The sequence below is a fragment of the Nuphar pumila genome, chromosome 16 (genome assembly GCF_984573655.1).
Source record: "Nuphar pumila chromosome 16, dmNupPumi1.hap1.1, whole genome shotgun sequence".
Classification (NCBI taxonomy): Eukaryota; Viridiplantae; Streptophyta; class Magnoliopsida; order Nymphaeales; family Nymphaeaceae; genus Nuphar; species Nuphar pumila.
In genome coordinates this window covers 32,847,539-32,863,260 of record NC_143264.1, presented here as the reverse complement: position 1 = coordinate 32,863,260, position 15,722 = coordinate 32,847,539, and the positions used below count along the sequence as shown (strand labels likewise).

Here is a 15,722-nt window from a genome sequence, read left to right as displayed (position 1 = left end):
GAAAATAATAATTCTAAGTATTATTCATATTTTGACTATGGCCGTGAATACGAACTTTACTTAGTTTTATTTATCCTCTATTAAAGGGTGCATGTGTCATTCGTGTTTCACCATAGTGCCCTTTTGAAAGAAAAATAAAATGAAATGCAACAATCAATTATGAAGAATTAAGATACAACTACATGCTCATCCATTCTAATCTAAATAGAAAATAGAAATTCTCATTAAATGAAATTATTATAATCTTCAAATTTAAACTAAATATTGAAATTTTCTAATATAAAAGAGAAACCAATATCTTTCATGTTTTTCTGCAAAACACAAGATGATACAAAGCAATAAAGATACAAGATACAAGAATGTAAAGTAAAAGTTGCAAGAAAGTAAATGTGAAAAATGGATGCCGATTAAGATATACTAAATGAAAATTATATTGTGAAATTAGAAATGCAATGATATGAATGTGTAAGGATTGAATGAGGATGCAATAATGGAATTATTGAGAAACTTAAACCCAAGATGGACTCGTGTGTGATGGCCGTGAGCACGACCATGGCCACCATCAATGCGAAGCTCAGGGCGGTGGTTGAGGTTCGAGAGGACGAAGCCAAGCTGCTGCTGCCCACCGTGCCGGAGCCCGAAGGAGGAGGCGTGGTTTTGACGCCGATGCTGCTCCTCGAAGATGAGCTCAAGATCGGGAGGGCCAAATAGGCACCGAGGTTTAGGCAGCCCGACGCCGCCAAGCTTTGGTGGTCTGCTGGTGGTTCGATCGCCTGGAGCCACACTTCGGCGATGGGTGGAAGAGGGTGGGTGTCTACGACGCACTCAAGGGGTCTCTCGAAGAGATAAAGCGGCAGAAGGACGTGCTCCTGACGCTCATGGAGTTGTGGTCGTGGGAGACCAACACCTTCGTGTTTCCGTGGGGGGGGGGGGGGATGACCATCACTCTCGAAGATCTCGCGGTGATGGGGCTTCCCCTCTTCGGGAAATTGGTCTGCGACAGGACTTGGGAAGCCACGGACCGACGGGCGATCGCCGAGAATAAGCTTGAGGTCCGGTAGAAGACCAAGTTCTCATCTTCCGCCAAGGTCACCTAAACCGCCTGGATCAGGGAGTGGATGGGGCTCAACCAAGGAGAAAGGAGAAGAAGAGAAAAGCTCGGGGGGTGGCTGCGTATAGTGAAAGGGGGGAAAGTGCGAAGGGGGTGAAAAAAAAAATCGCAGTTTAAATAAAAAAGTAGCGATGAAAAGATTTCATCACAAAATCCGCCGTTAATTAGCAATGAAATTAACGATGAACAAATTTTGTTGCTCATCCGTAGTGAAGTTGCGATGGAGTTTGAGACGAGATTTTTCCGTCGCTAATTAGCTATTTTGCAACGAAAAAAATGCGTCTCAAACTCCATCACTAATTTTAATTTTAGGGACGATTAGTTTTCTCTAGCTAATTCATCACAAATTTCCGACGAAAAAAATCTGGCGCAAATGTCCATAGCTAATTAACGTTTTTATTCTAGCGGGTTTGGTATGGGTCAGGTAAGGTTTGATAAATTTTAAAAGAGAACCGGGGTTTCAACGCCCGACAGCGTTCCAACTTCCGTTAAAAGCCTTTCCAATCTTCTTTTTATGTTTGATTATTAATCTCGCGCGAGGAGGGTCAGCGGTCAGATTGGGGCCTTCCTCACCCTTGGATTTACCAACCCCTGAAAGAGTGAGCCTCTGATTGGATCAAAGTGGAGCTTTTCTCCCTTCCCCTCGCTTCCAACGTTTGGTGGTGGTGGTCCGACCCAACCTCACGTGCAGGAGACATTCTCCTTTCCGTAGGACACACTTAAACAGAGAGAGGAAGACTGCCCACTTCTCTTTTCCTTCATCTTTGCCTACTCCTTTGGACCTGTGTATGTGTTTGTCTGCTTGGGTTTCTTTTTTCTCTTTTTGTTTGCCAAGTTTTGTAGAAAGTTTAGTTTAGTTTTATGTTCTGTGGAGCAGCTCCTTCAGCAATGGAACTGAAGGCTCTTATGAAGACGTCTCCTCCATCTCCCCCTTCTTCTTCCACCATTTACCGCTCGAGACTCTTGCCCCCCAATTCGCAACTTGGGTTCGGTTCTATTTCTGCAGGGAAGAGCGTTCGGCCCATTAGGATTTGTGCTTTCTCTTCGAACAGGTAAATAGAAGTGAAAATTTTGGGCTTTTTTTTCCAAAAATGGTGGTTTTGTTTTGTACTTGTACATGAAATTCGAAATGGGTACCCACTTTTTTGGGTTTATTTTCACCTATAAAGGTGGAGTTTTGTGGTTCTAATGGTTTCCGTCATAATTGTTTCGATTTTGGTTTTGTGGTGGGATTCTGGGCCCTTTCCCTAATCGCTTTGTTTCCTATCCTTGTGCTTCTGCTGAACTTCCAAAGGGGCTGTGTGCTGTTTTTGGTCTTCTTTCCATCCAGAAAGGGACTTCATTCAGTACTGTTATCTTGAGCCCATTATTTTGTGGAAGTGGTAATAGGTTTTTATGGTGCTTTCATATAGGATTTGTTTTAAATTAGTCTTTTTTCACAGATCGGGTTCCTGAATTGCCAAGTTTTTTTCCATCAGGAAAATGCTGAGGGATGGCCCCTACCTTTATTAAATACAACTATGTACAGTCAAAAGAAAGATTTACAAAACAGATAGACGATCAGATCCTGATCTTCCCTTCTGTGGCAATATCCCACTCTTGACTCTTGAGGTCTATTTCTCCAGAATTGCCACACACCTAACTCTGATTGCCCAAAAAGTAAAAGACTTGCATTGCTGGATTAGTCTGCAGCACTCTCATACGTGGAATAGCTTGAGACAATCTCACCAGGTTTCTGTCCACCCTTCTCTTCCCGATTAGAACGCTTGCTAACCACCTTCTGCCTGCTCGAGAGGAGCAGCTGATGGCGATAATACCAGCCTCACTATCAAACCGACCCAGAATGCGTTCCAGCACCTCCAGCTCGATGCAATAGTGGGTATCCTTCAGCGTGTGAAATAACCTTGCTCATCCCTGACCCCCAAAAGCTACTCTGGTTTTCTGCCTGACCGTATAGGTTGCCAGTTGTATGTCGATCTGACCCCCAGGCCTGTATCCAAATCTCGACCATATTTTGGTTGTAAGGACCTCTTCTTTTGAGTTAGCCATCTTAAGAAAGTTCTGCGTGCAGGCCATCCATACCTTTTGAGTCATTCTATGGATGGTGAAATTAGTAGACTCGTGGGCCACCCAATTCCTGCATCTCCAGATCTTCCAGATAGCAATGTTAAACACCTGCCTCCAACATTTGCCTAACCAAGCATCTTCGAATTGTTGCTTGTGCCACCATTGAATTTCCTGAATTGCCAAGCTGCTGCAGTGTCTTTCATCGCCCTCTTTGGTCATTTTCTTAAGCTGCTCGATTCTATTATTTCCTATTGTATTGAATTCTGTCCATTTGGTTTTTCTGGCCCTTTTACATGGATAGGAAAAAAAACTACATTGATCTTTTATTTTTCCACAAAATGCGTGCCATGCTAAGCTCTGTGTGGGTGTGTGGGTGCCCGTGTGTTGGCACAATTGAGATTCATAAATAGGTTATGTTTCTTGTTTCTATTTGTGGTTCTGAACTAAGACACCATAGAGTGGTTCTCACTCTTGTTTGCATAGATTCAACCACCAATTATTAGATTTGACTGGTTGTATGCGTTTAGTGCAGGGTTATCAGAAACGCTATGGGACTCAGGGAAGCACGAAACACATCGCTTTCAAAACGTGCGGGGAAGCGACCCTTTTAAATGGAAAGTGTGGTTCCCATTTCTGGGAAAACTCACTTCTCATTATTGGGAAGCTCGCTTTCTACTTGCTTCCCTCTCGCTTCCTAGTATCAGGAAGTGAGTTTTCTTTTTTTGGGGGGTTGAAGTCTTTAACAATTTTTTTTGCTCAATATCAGGAAAACTTGATTCCTAGGTCGCTTTCCTCTTCGCTTCTGGTTTGCTTCTCTTCTCGCTTTCGAGATGATTCCCGGTTCGCTTCTAAGTTCTCCTGTGCTTCTCACTTCCTAAAATTTTAGAAGTGTCTCGCTTCCTACTTTTGCTTCCTGAATCGCTTCCCGTTCCTGCTTCCTCAACTAGCAACTCTGGTTTTAGTGTCATTTATTTACCATGTTAGTAGGCATATCATCTTCGATATATCATAAAATTCAATTTTCATTGTGGTGAAAAATCAGTGGCTTGCAAATCAAGAAGATAAGGATGGTTTAAAAATAACCCAAGACATCAGGTTGGAGTCCACTTTAACACATAAAAATAGTAAACAGGACATTCCAAACATGATGCAAATGCTAGTTTTTCCTTTCGGAGATTTAGATTTGTGTAGTGTGCCACCGTACATTAGAGTTATTCAGTACCATGGTAGATACCTGTGTGTGTGCTTGCACGTGTGTGTTTGTCTGTAAAATCGAAAATCTATTGTAGTTATGTATCACGATACCATACAGTGGTGCACACTCTGGTGTGCGTGGATCTAGCGATCAAATTTTGGATCTGGCTGTACTGACAGTGTTAACCTTGATTTATTTTCCATCTTACTAGGTTTAATCATCTCTGATACACTCTAGGATTCAATTTCAAAATATTGAAAAATCAACTGATTCAGGAAGTTGAGGATGGTTTAAAAATGACCTAAAACATCAATGTTCAAATTTAATACATGAAAATAGTAAGTATATCCTACTGAACATGATACATTGGTTAGTTTTAGCATTTGGGTATCAGATTTGTGTAAATCATGACTGAACCACTATAAGTTATGGTGGTTTATATGAGATAATGTTTGCTACCCTCATGGGCATCCAAATCCCCTATTGAAAAGCGCTTTTTTTCTTTTTCTTTTTTTGCACATCTGACTCTTTAGATGTAATCTACATGTTTTGTTTAGCACAAACTGGCTCTTGGGTCATGTTTTCCCGACGTATATGTTGAATTTTCCAGGGGTGGGAAGATCAACAACTTGTAATGTACCGATTCAACCTTCAAAAATCATATTTTTACATCGAAAAAATATGATCAAGAGGTTGATTTCTACTATCTTAACCATGTTGAACATATCCATGGGGTCAGATTTGGTCAAAATAGCCTTCCCGTATGAGCTTCAACTAGGGGGTTTGGAACCCATGAGGGTAGCTAATATTTTATATATATATATATATATATATATATATATATATAGAGAGAGAGAGAGAGAGAGAGAGAGAGAGAGAGAGAGAGAGAGAGACCTACCAGATAGAAAACGTACCAACCGTAACCACTAAGATTTTTTTTTCGTTGTTTTTTTGAAATTCTGACCTTACAGATGTGTTCAGCATGATTGATTTACTAGAAATTGACACTTGGATCATGCATTTTGGATGAAAAAACGATATTTGAAGCTTAAAAAATTTATGAAAATTGTAGACCAATGATTTTTAAACCTTATAAAAACCTGTCCATGCTTCGGAATCAAATGATCCAAGTGTCAATTTCTAGTAAAGCAATCATGCTGAACACATCTATAAGGTCAGAATTTCGAAAAAACACCAAAAATTGATGGTCCTAAGCAATTGAGTACTATCTGGTAGGGATGCAGTCGGGTAACTTCCCCCTACCCTATATATATAACCTGTCTTCACTATTAAAATATGTAATCTCATATAATATCTCATATGTAATCTCATAGACATGTAATGTTTTATCTCCTTTCTAGTTAGGATTTTTAGTTTAATTAGTGCTAGTTGAAATACAACTAGGATTAGCCAAACCAGTCCCTCATTGGACTGATTTGGCCTTTACCTTTTTGACCAAGTAAAAAAGGTAAATCCAAAGGAGTTGTTGGACCCTCCAACGGCTCTAATAGAGCTGTTGGGGAGTCCAACAGCTCCCTTAAGGCTCCTCTCTATAAATATGGGGCTATTCCCCTTGTAAATCCATCTCTTGTGTGGGATTTTTATCCCAACTCAATAAAGTTATTTATTTTCCATGTTGTATACCTTTCGGGTAGTGTGTATTCTTGAATTCTCTTTGTGAACCCTTGTGGTTCTTGTGGTATATTTGTGAGAACTTGTTGAGAGACATTTGTTGTAGTGCATTTTTCACTTTCTTACATGGTATCAGAGCCATTGGTGGACGTGCATTGGGAAGCATGTTATTCAAGTATTTTCTTCAAGAAAGTGAAGGCTCTTTGAAGAATTGATTTTGTGTAGCCGTGAAAAGCTTGGAAGGCTACCCACTCTTGTTTTCGTGGTAAAAGTACTCCCTTTTTCTTATTTGTTTCTTTCTTCCCCTTTCTTTCTCAAGATTGTAAAATGGATGACAATGATAATGTCACCACTAAGCCCATAAAATTAAACGACTCAAATTGTATAACATGGGCTTCTATCATGAAGCACCTCATTTGGGGAAAAGGTCTATGGGGCTTAGTTGATGGAACCGACGAGGAACCTCAACTAACTCTCACCAAAGAAGGAGGTAAAGAAGTACCTCTTTCGGAAGTTGAAAAAAATAAGGCTATCTCCACGTATGAGAAAAATTGGAAAGAATGGAGAATGGGCCATGCCAAGATCATGTCTTTGTTAATCTCTAGTGTAGATATAAAGAAGTGTTCAAGTCTCACAAAATTTGAATACGTCAATGATGCATGGGAGTATCTTAAGAGAATGTATTCTCTTAAAGATATTGCTCACATTTGTAATTTGCAAGAAAAAGTTTGGAATATGGTACAAGGGGAGAAGAGTATTAGGGAGTACTGTAATAACTTATCCGAGCTATGAAAAGAGTTGGCTCTTCTTGAACCAAAAGTGACATTGCTCACAAGATATTGAGCTTCACCAAAATCAAGTAAATGTGGAGCATTTCTTTCAATTTATCAATGGGTTGAGACCCGAATTTGAAACAACCAAGTCCGCTCTTCTACATCGGGGAAAGGTTCCCTCTATTGAAGATACAATTGAAGAGCTAAGTATGAAAGAAAATAGACTCAAAAAACGAGTCGCCAAGAGTGATGATGATACAGTTCTAGCTGTATCAAGACCAGGCAATCACATTTGCACATACAAACCGTCATATGTTGGAAGGACAAATAATAAAAGACAAGGAGGCGATTTTGAAATAAGAAAAGTTATTTGTTATTACTGTCATGAACCAAGACACGTTAAAACTTACTGTCCAAAGTTGAAAAAACCTTATGAGAAGAAGGTAGCTACTGTGGAATCAACGAAAGAATCAAATGAGACATCCATTGGAAACATATCTCTAACTCAGCTGGTGGAAGCTCTATAACCTCTTCTTAAAGGAACTTCTTCCTCTATTGGAGCTACTGTTTCTTCTGTTGGCATCTCCGATCCAGGTAAACCCCTATGGCTTCTTGACTCTGGTGCTTCCTTTCACATGACACCAAATTTAAAATTACTGACGCACTGTTATAACTCAAGTGGATCGAGTGTTTTTACTGCGGATGGAACAACCCTTGAGATAAAAGGAATAGGAAATTTCGAAAACAACTCTCAAAACTCAAAAGGATTTTGTGTTCCAAAAATTAGATATATCCCTAAACTCAATCTAAACCTCTTATTTGTTTCTCAATTAACTGATCATGGGTGTAATGTTTTCTTCTCTTCTCATGATTTTCGAGTACAGGATCACCAGTCAGGGAAGCTGATTGGGGAAGGCCATAGAGAAGGAGGTTTGTATTACATGGACTTTTTGGAATTACCCAAGAAAACATTATGCTGCAATGTTCAGAAAGTAGGCTTGGATCTTTTACACCAAAGATTTGGTCACCCTTGTATATCCAAGCTTCAGTATTTTCCAAACATGAAATTTTTTTATAATTTTGAAACTTTCACGTGTGAAAAATGTATTCTTGGAAAAATGAAACGACTACCATTTCAAGAAAGAACTTTTGTCTCCACTCGACCACTTGAGTTAATTCATTCTGATGTTTGGGGTCCTGCACCGGTTATGTCAAAATGTGGTTTTCTATATTATGTAATTTTTATAGATGACTTTACACGATATATCTGGATTTACTTTCTCAAACACAAATTTGAAGTGTTCTCTTTTTTTCAAATATTTCATAATTTGGTCAAAAATCAATTTAAGAATGATATTTCAATATTTCACACTAATTCAGGAAGAGAATTTTTATCAATTGAATTTAAAGAATATTTGAACTCTCATGGAATTTCACATCAAAAATCTTGTCCCTATACCCCTCAACAGAGTGGGTTAGCTGAGAGAAAACACAGACACATTATAGAAACGACTAGAACACTACTTATCACACATCAAGTTCCTAAAGTTTTTTGGTCCGAAGCTACTTTGACTGTTGTTTATCTTATTAATAGGATGCCCTCATCCTCGATAAACAATATCTCTCCTACTGAAAAGCTTTATAAACAAAGTCCTGATTATTCTAGACTGAGGGTGTTTGGGTGCAAGTGCTTTGTTTTTAAGGATAAGAATGATAAATTCTCTCCTCGTGCTGTCTCCTGTGTCTTTTTAGGATATGCCAGTCATTAAAAATGATACAAGTGTTTTGACCCTAAAAACAACAAGTTATATGTTTCAAGGAATGTATCGTTTCTAGAAAATGAAAGTTTTTTTGAAAACAAAACCTCTAATGAAATAGATGAGTATTCCTTCTCGTTGGATCTAGTTCCATTGGATAGTGAAAGAGAAATTGATCTAGATGATCAGATGGATGTGACTAATTTTGATCCTGTTAGCAATAGTCAATATTGTATTCAATACTCTAGACGAAGAAACTTAGAAAGACAGTGTACCCTGGATAAATACACAAGGGAGCAAGAATCTGCATCTTCATCTAGAAAATCCACTAGGATCTCGAGGGTTCCTGAAAAGTTTGTGTCATACAAGTCTTTTTCACCAAAACATCGAGCCTTCATTGCCCTAATTCATTCTTATGAAGAACCTCCTAGTTATGATATAGCCAAGGATCAACCAGAATGGGTCAGGCTATGGAAGTTGAATTAGAAGCCTTAGAAAAGGCAAATACCTAGACCATTCAAGACCATCCTCCAAACAACAAGAAACCTATTGGTTGTCGCTAGGTGTACAAGGTGAAAACTAAGAGTGATGACACTCTTGAAAGATTTAAGGCCCGGTTGGTGGCAAAAGGCTATTCCCAAGAGTATGAGATAGACTATGAAAAGACCTTTGCCTCAGTAGCTAGAATGACCACTGTTAGAATCCTAATAGCTCTTGCATCAATAAAGGGATGACATATCTTTCAAATGGATGTTAAAAATGTTTTTCTAAATGGAACTTTAGCTGAAGTATACATGAACCCACCACCAGGAATGAATGTGCCTAAAGGGAAAACATTTTGCCTAAACAAGGCTTTGCATGGTCTCAAGCAAGCTCCAAAAGCTTGGTATGACAGGTTTAGTAAGGTTATGCTTGATTTTAGTTTTCGTTTTTGTCTTACTGACACAACTTTGTTTGTTAAGAATTCTGATGCAGGTATTATCATCCTTCTACTCTATGTTGACGACATGATCATCACTGAAAGTGATAAACAGGGAGTTTATGATATTAAGAAATTTCTCAAAACACATTTTGAAATGAGTGATTTGGGTTTTTTGAAATATTTTCTTGGTATAGAAGTTGCCTACTCACCTAGATGTTACTTGCTAACTCAATCTAAGTTTGCATTGGATATTGTTGCCAGGTCAGGTATTTTAGATGAAAGACATGTTGATACTCCTGAAATTGTGAATGTCAAAATGAAGATTGATGATGGAGAGTCACTCGAGAATCCAACTCCGTATAGGTAACTTATTGGGGCTCTATCGTATCTATCTATCACAAGACCTGACATTGCACATGTTGTCCATACAGACAGTCAATTTCAGCATGCCCCACCTTTTGTTCATATGGGTGTAGTTTTGTGTATTATTAGATATATTAAAATTTTTATTTCTCGAGGCTTATTTTTATCTGCTTTCTCTAACTTAGAATTGTTTGCTTATACTGATGCGGATTGGGGTGGTGATCCAAATGACCGTCACTCAACTACAAGTTTTTGTGTCTTCTTGGGAAAATCCTTGGTGTCTTGGCGATGTAAGAAGCAACAAAAAGTCTCTCTCTCGTCAACTGAAGTTGAATATAGGGCAATGGCCACAACTACTATGGAATTAGTCTGGCTTCGACGTCTACTTTCCGATATGGGAGTTGAAAGTCCAAAAGCATCAAATTTGTGTTGTGACAACAAAAACTCTATCTATATTGCAAGCAATCGAACATTTCATGAACGCACCAAGCATATAGAAATGAATTGCCATTATGTTCGAGAGGAATTTTTGCGCGGCACCATCAATCTTCCCTATGTTGCTTCAGAATATCAGCTGACCGATTTCTTCACGAAGCCTCTCGCTGCTCCTAGGTTTCACTTTCTCTTAGGCAAACTTTTGGTTATCCAACCGTAAGTTTGAGGGGGAGTGTTAAAATATGTAATCTCATATAATATCTCATATGTAATCTCATAGACATGTAATGTTTTATCTCCTTTCTAGTAAGGATTTTTAGTTTAATTAGTGCTAGTTGAAATACAACTAGGATTAGCCAAACCAGTCCCTCATTGGACTGATTTGGCCTTTACCTTTTTGCCCTAGTCGAAAAGGTAAATTCAAAGGAGCCGTTGGACCCCCCAACGGCTCTAATAGAGCTGTTGGGGAGTCCAACAGCTCCCTTAAGGCTCCTCTCTACCTCTCTATAAATATGGGGCTATTCTCCTTGTAAATCCATCTCTTGTGTGGGATTTTTATCCCAACTCAATAAAGTTATTTATTTTTCATGTTGTATACCCTTTTCGGGTAGTGTGTATTCTTGAATTCTCTTTGTGAACCCTTGTGGTTCTTGTGGTGTATTTGTGAGAACTTGTTGAGAGATATTTGTTGTAGTGCATTTTTCACTTTCTTACACTCACCTTAAAAGTTTGTACGTATATTCCAGCAAATCGACCATACTGATGTGATCTTCATGGTTGAAAACATAGAAATGATCTTTGGGGTCAAACTTTTTTTATGTGTAGGTAAGATTTTATAAGTAGAAAGTTTCAAAATTTCAGAACCATTGATTTTTAGGCCTTTGTAAAATCCTGCCTACACATCAAAGAAGTTTGATTTAAGAGTTTTTTTGTAGGTTTTTGACCAAGGGGATCACATCTGTATGGTCAGATTTGCCGAAAAACACATCTACAAATGACTTTTGAAGGTGAGGACAGACGAGTGGACCATTTAGTGGGAGGACTATTCCTCCCCCCCCCCCCCCCCCCCCCCCTCTCTCTGTGTGTGTATGTATATATATTGCTTATTATTGACTTAGTATTTCTAATATTAGCCTTTGCTCCATCTGAATAATTATAGATTGGAAAAGAAAAAAAGGGTGGATCAGAGTGATAGCCTGACCCTCGAGAGCATACGTCATTCTTTAATCAGACAGGAAGATAGCATAATTTTCGGCCTTCTTGAAAGGGCTCAGTATTGTTACAATGCTGACACTTACCATCAGAATGCTTTCTCCACGGATGGGTTCCAAGGTTCTCTGGTCGAGTTCATGGTCAGGGAGACTGAGAAACTTCATGCCCAGGTACCTTTTGAACAATATAGAGGACCATTTGTTTGCTATTATTTTGTCATCCTATTCATCAGTTGTTACAATGGGCTTGTCTTGTTATTCAGGTGGGGAGATACAAAAGCCCAGATGAGCACCCTTTCTTTCCTAATGATTTACCTAAGCCTCTGTTGCCTCCCATGCAATATCCTCAGGTAAAATTGCTAGGTCAAGGATTAGTCTCAAAGTTTTGGATGTCATGTAAATCTACTAAGTTTCTTAGTAATTCAAATAAACCTTTTCTTCTTTTGGAATCAAAGTGTATTGAAGTAAATAAGTTTTCTTCTCAAATTCATGTTGCTTTCATTCAAGTTTATGAATGTGTTAAATGGCTTGGTTGGTCAGGTTAGAAAGTTACTTTGACAGTTCATCCGATTCTCGCTTTTTAAGTGCTTTTGCTTATTTCGAATTTCACTTTCCGCACAAGGCCTCAATTTCAGAAAAGTAACAAGGCAATTATTCAGGATGCAAGACTAAGGCTTTCCTTGGCTTTTCATGCCCCAAATTGTTTTCTATTAATTTCACAGCCCTCAACCATGTTTAAATAGTTGTTCTGGTCAATTATCAAGTCATTGGGTAAAAAAGATGTCATCTCAATTCCATAATATCATTGTATGAAATTAGATATTGTGGTTCTGTATGGTGACTAATTTATAATTTTGACTAGTGTAAAACTTTTTGCATAAACATTATATTATCCAACCTTAGTTTCCCAAGCATGTGGATGTATTCACATGGTATTTTTGAATAAGAACCTAGCAGCATAATTCGAGATGAGAGTGTCTTATCTAGATGATGGATACTATTGTGCAGTCTTAGCATGGATGTTGTGGCTTTTCCAAATTTGTCATATTGTTGCAACTCAAATAACAGTGTAGCATCTTTATTCACTTCTGGGGTTAAAGGATATTGAACTTAATGCAGTGTCATACTAAAATATATGTGTTTTACAAAATTATGCTGTACATTGAATTGGTTACTTTTGTACCTTATATAAACCATATTGATAATTTGTCTTTCTTTAGAAAGATATCTTCTTTTGGTGAGAGTAGATTCTGCCTCCTAAGCTTGTTCTCAGTTGGATTGTAACTTTATTTCACCAGGCACATTTGTTTTTGACATTTTCTGGGCTAGGTTTTCTGCTTCCATTTTGATGTTAAAATGAGTGATAATTTTTTATATGATAGATCATGCTGTCAAACTTATCATTGATATTTTCTCTAGGCTATTAAACTTGAATTTGGGTTATTGCTTACTGATTAATTTATGATTTCTATAAGGTCTTGCATCATGTTGCTGATACAATCAATATCAACCCTAGGATATGGAATATGTATTTCAAGGATCTTCTTCCGAGATTGGTTGAAGATGGAGATGATGGTAATTGTGGATCAAGTGCAGTGTGCGACACAATGTGCCTTCAGGTGACACATTTCTACTTCATTTGAGGATTTTCTTGTAAAGCATAAGGAGGCAATGTGGTAAAAAGACTTTTTTTTGACATGTAATGTGTTTAATTAACCTAGTTGAACCAGGAGGACCAGTGCCTAAAATAGACATGTAAGCATGCTGGTCTTACATTGTAATTCAGTGTTGCAACTATAATTTGTGTGAACCCCAGGGATTTGGGACTGGTATTCAGATCAATCAGGATAAGTTCCAGACTGCATCATCAGGTCTACAGATAGCATACAGGCAGGACTGCTTGTAGAGGAGGTGACCAACTTTTAAAAATAGAGTACTGCAGTTGCTAATTTTTCAAAATGTATTGTTTCAATCAGTGGAACAATTATTTCATATCTGCTGGATTGAATATTTAGCAGGGATGAATACCACTCAAAGTTATCAGAATAAAAAATGATGGGCACGCCGCACGACTAATGATAGATAATGATAGCTTGGTGGAGAGCCTAAATCTCACACATCTGGTAGTGGAGGAGGAAAAAGTTTTCATTGCTACTACTAATGACTTGAAACATGAACCAGTCTATGTTCCCAGACCCTAGTAGGAACCAAGTTGCATGTTGATAATGGCCGATTCCTTTTGCAATATGCTACTGTAATTTCCTAAACTTGACAGCAAGGTAGCCACCATTTATGATCAAATTTAATAGTTAAACACTGTAAGGAGATTGTGGTAAATGGGGCTTTAATCTGTTTAGGGGAAGAAGCACAGTAGTAAAAGTGAAATTAAAAGTATGTTGGTGGCTACAGGAAGTGTGTTTCTTCAGCATTGTAGCCACCATTTATGATCAAATTTAATAGTTAAACACTGTAAGGAGATTGTGGTAAATGGGGCTTTAATCTGTTTAGGGGAAGAAGCACAGTAGTAAAAGTGAAATTAAAAGTATGTTGGTGGCTACAGGAAGTGTGTTTCTTCCATCCTTTCACTGGCTTCCAAGTAATAGAAGTCTTGTTTATGCGGATTCACTGTCGATCAATCTGTCTACATGCAGAGTGCAAGTATTGGGATTCACAGGATCTGTAAATAGACCTGAGATTTGAAATTATCTAAACATGTGCAAAGTCTACAAATGTCTGGTATTTGCATGGAAGTCCTTTTAAGTTCTCTCCACTTTCTTTGGCACATCACTTGGAATACTTAGATGAAGCATATGTTCCACATTTATTGGTTTTAATAAAGAAATTCAAGCCTCAGAGTCCCAAGAATTTTCAAACTCTTCAATGTTTTTTATTCTTTTCAGGCACTCTCTAAGAGGATCCACTATGGAAAATTTGTAGCTGAGGCAAAATTCCAGCAATCACCAGCTGTCTATAAGGCTGCTATTCGGACACAAGTATGGTTTTCCCTTAGTTTTCATTTTTCATATGTTAGTTCATCATGCAATGTATTTATTTTTGTAGGATAGGGCTCAACTTATGCATCTGCTAACATATGAGACTGTGGAAGCAGCAGTCAAGCAGAGAGTGGAAATGAAAGCAAAGATTTATGGGCAAGAGGTGAACTTACATACTCCTGATGTAAATTTAAATGGGAAAAAAGCAGATGATTCAAGCTTCACAATCCAACCAAAAACAGATGAGACAAACTACAAAATCCAACCAAGCCTGGTTGCTGATCTCTATAGTGATTGGATCATGCCTTTAACAAAGTTTGTACAGGTAGAGTATTTGCTCAGAAGGTTGGATTAAGCAGCAAGAGCATTTTTTCATCATGTGATCCTAAGCGGGTCATTGCATTAAGTCGTGAATTCTACTAGCTATAGAATCTTTAGTTTACACTAAATGTGGGGTTTTTTGTTACAAAAAGTGCACCCCTTTGCCAATGGTTTCCATGGCTACTCTGAGTTTAGCTATCTTGTGTCTTGATCACTTTTCCTGTTGATGCACCCTTCTAGAGGATGATGCTTTAATTTATGCATATGCTAGTGGAATATTGCAATATAAATTTATTGCACTTTCGGTTTGAGAGAGTTTTTTTCTAGAGTGTTCTGTTTGAGAGAGTTGATTTCATGTCATTTATAGAGAATCCTAGCACAAGAGGGCTGCTATTTATTCCATGTTCCTGCTCTTGCCTTTGTATCACATGTTTGAGCTCAGTGGATGCAAATAGAGGCTATTATAATGGTAACCCAATGTAGACCACTCTCTGTTGAACTCAACCGGCCAACTGGATGGCTGTCTTGGTTTACTGTTTTGCCTTTTCCAACCTGCCCCGTATTCCTCTAGCCTGTGATGCCTGAAGAGTTTCTATCTTTTGCTTGCTTAATTTTCTGTTGGCTTGTTTTTTTGCTGTCCTGTTTCTTCACTCATTTAAGACCCAATAGTTTAGGATTTTTGGCTGGTTATCTGGTACCCCAACTTTTAAACATTTGTTGATTGGGTCATGCTACTCTTGTATGCCTTGCATAACTTGTATGGTTGGTAAACTTCTCAAACGAACCAAACAGAGGGTGTTCAAGCTCTGCTCATTCTTGTGGTGAGCTCAAGCTGACTCATTAACCAAAAAAAGCATTTTTAAAATTAAACATAAAAGAAATTGAACTTTAAACTCGCTCTGCTAAGCTGTAGCTGATGCAGTTACAAATTAATACATTGTT

At 38.2% G+C, this 15,722-nt stretch overlaps 1 protein-coding gene across 4 annotated transcripts; it reads left to right on the top strand.

Moving 5' to 3' along the window:
• Nucleotides 1-1,665: 1,665 nt before the first annotated feature.
• On the top strand, nt 1,666-15,182 carry LOC149813151 (chorismate mutase 1, chloroplastic-like). 4 transcript variants are annotated; one of them, XM_089991380.1, is made up of 7 exons: nt 1,666-1,897; nt 1,989-2,163; nt 11,415-11,637; nt 11,730-11,816; nt 12,942-13,085; nt 14,367-14,459; nt 14,527-15,182. In XM_089991380.1, the coding sequence occupies exons 2-7, from the start codon at nt 2,000-2,002 to the stop codon at nt 14,812-14,814; spliced, it is 999 nt and encodes a 332-aa protein (XP_089847506.1). In that variant the 5' UTR covers nt 1,666-1,897; nt 1,989-1,999; the 3' UTR covers nt 14,815-15,182. The 4 variants fall into 4 exon arrangements, with proteins under 4 accessions (XP_089847506.1, XP_089847507.1, XP_089847508.1 ...); XM_089991381.1 differs by lacking the exon at nt 1,666-1,897 and having other exon boundaries at nt 1,904-2,163; nt 14,532-15,182; XM_089991382.1 differs by lacking the exon at nt 1,666-1,897 and having other exon boundaries at nt 1,904-2,163; nt 14,576-15,067.
• Nucleotides 15,183-15,722: the final 540 nt, after the last annotated feature.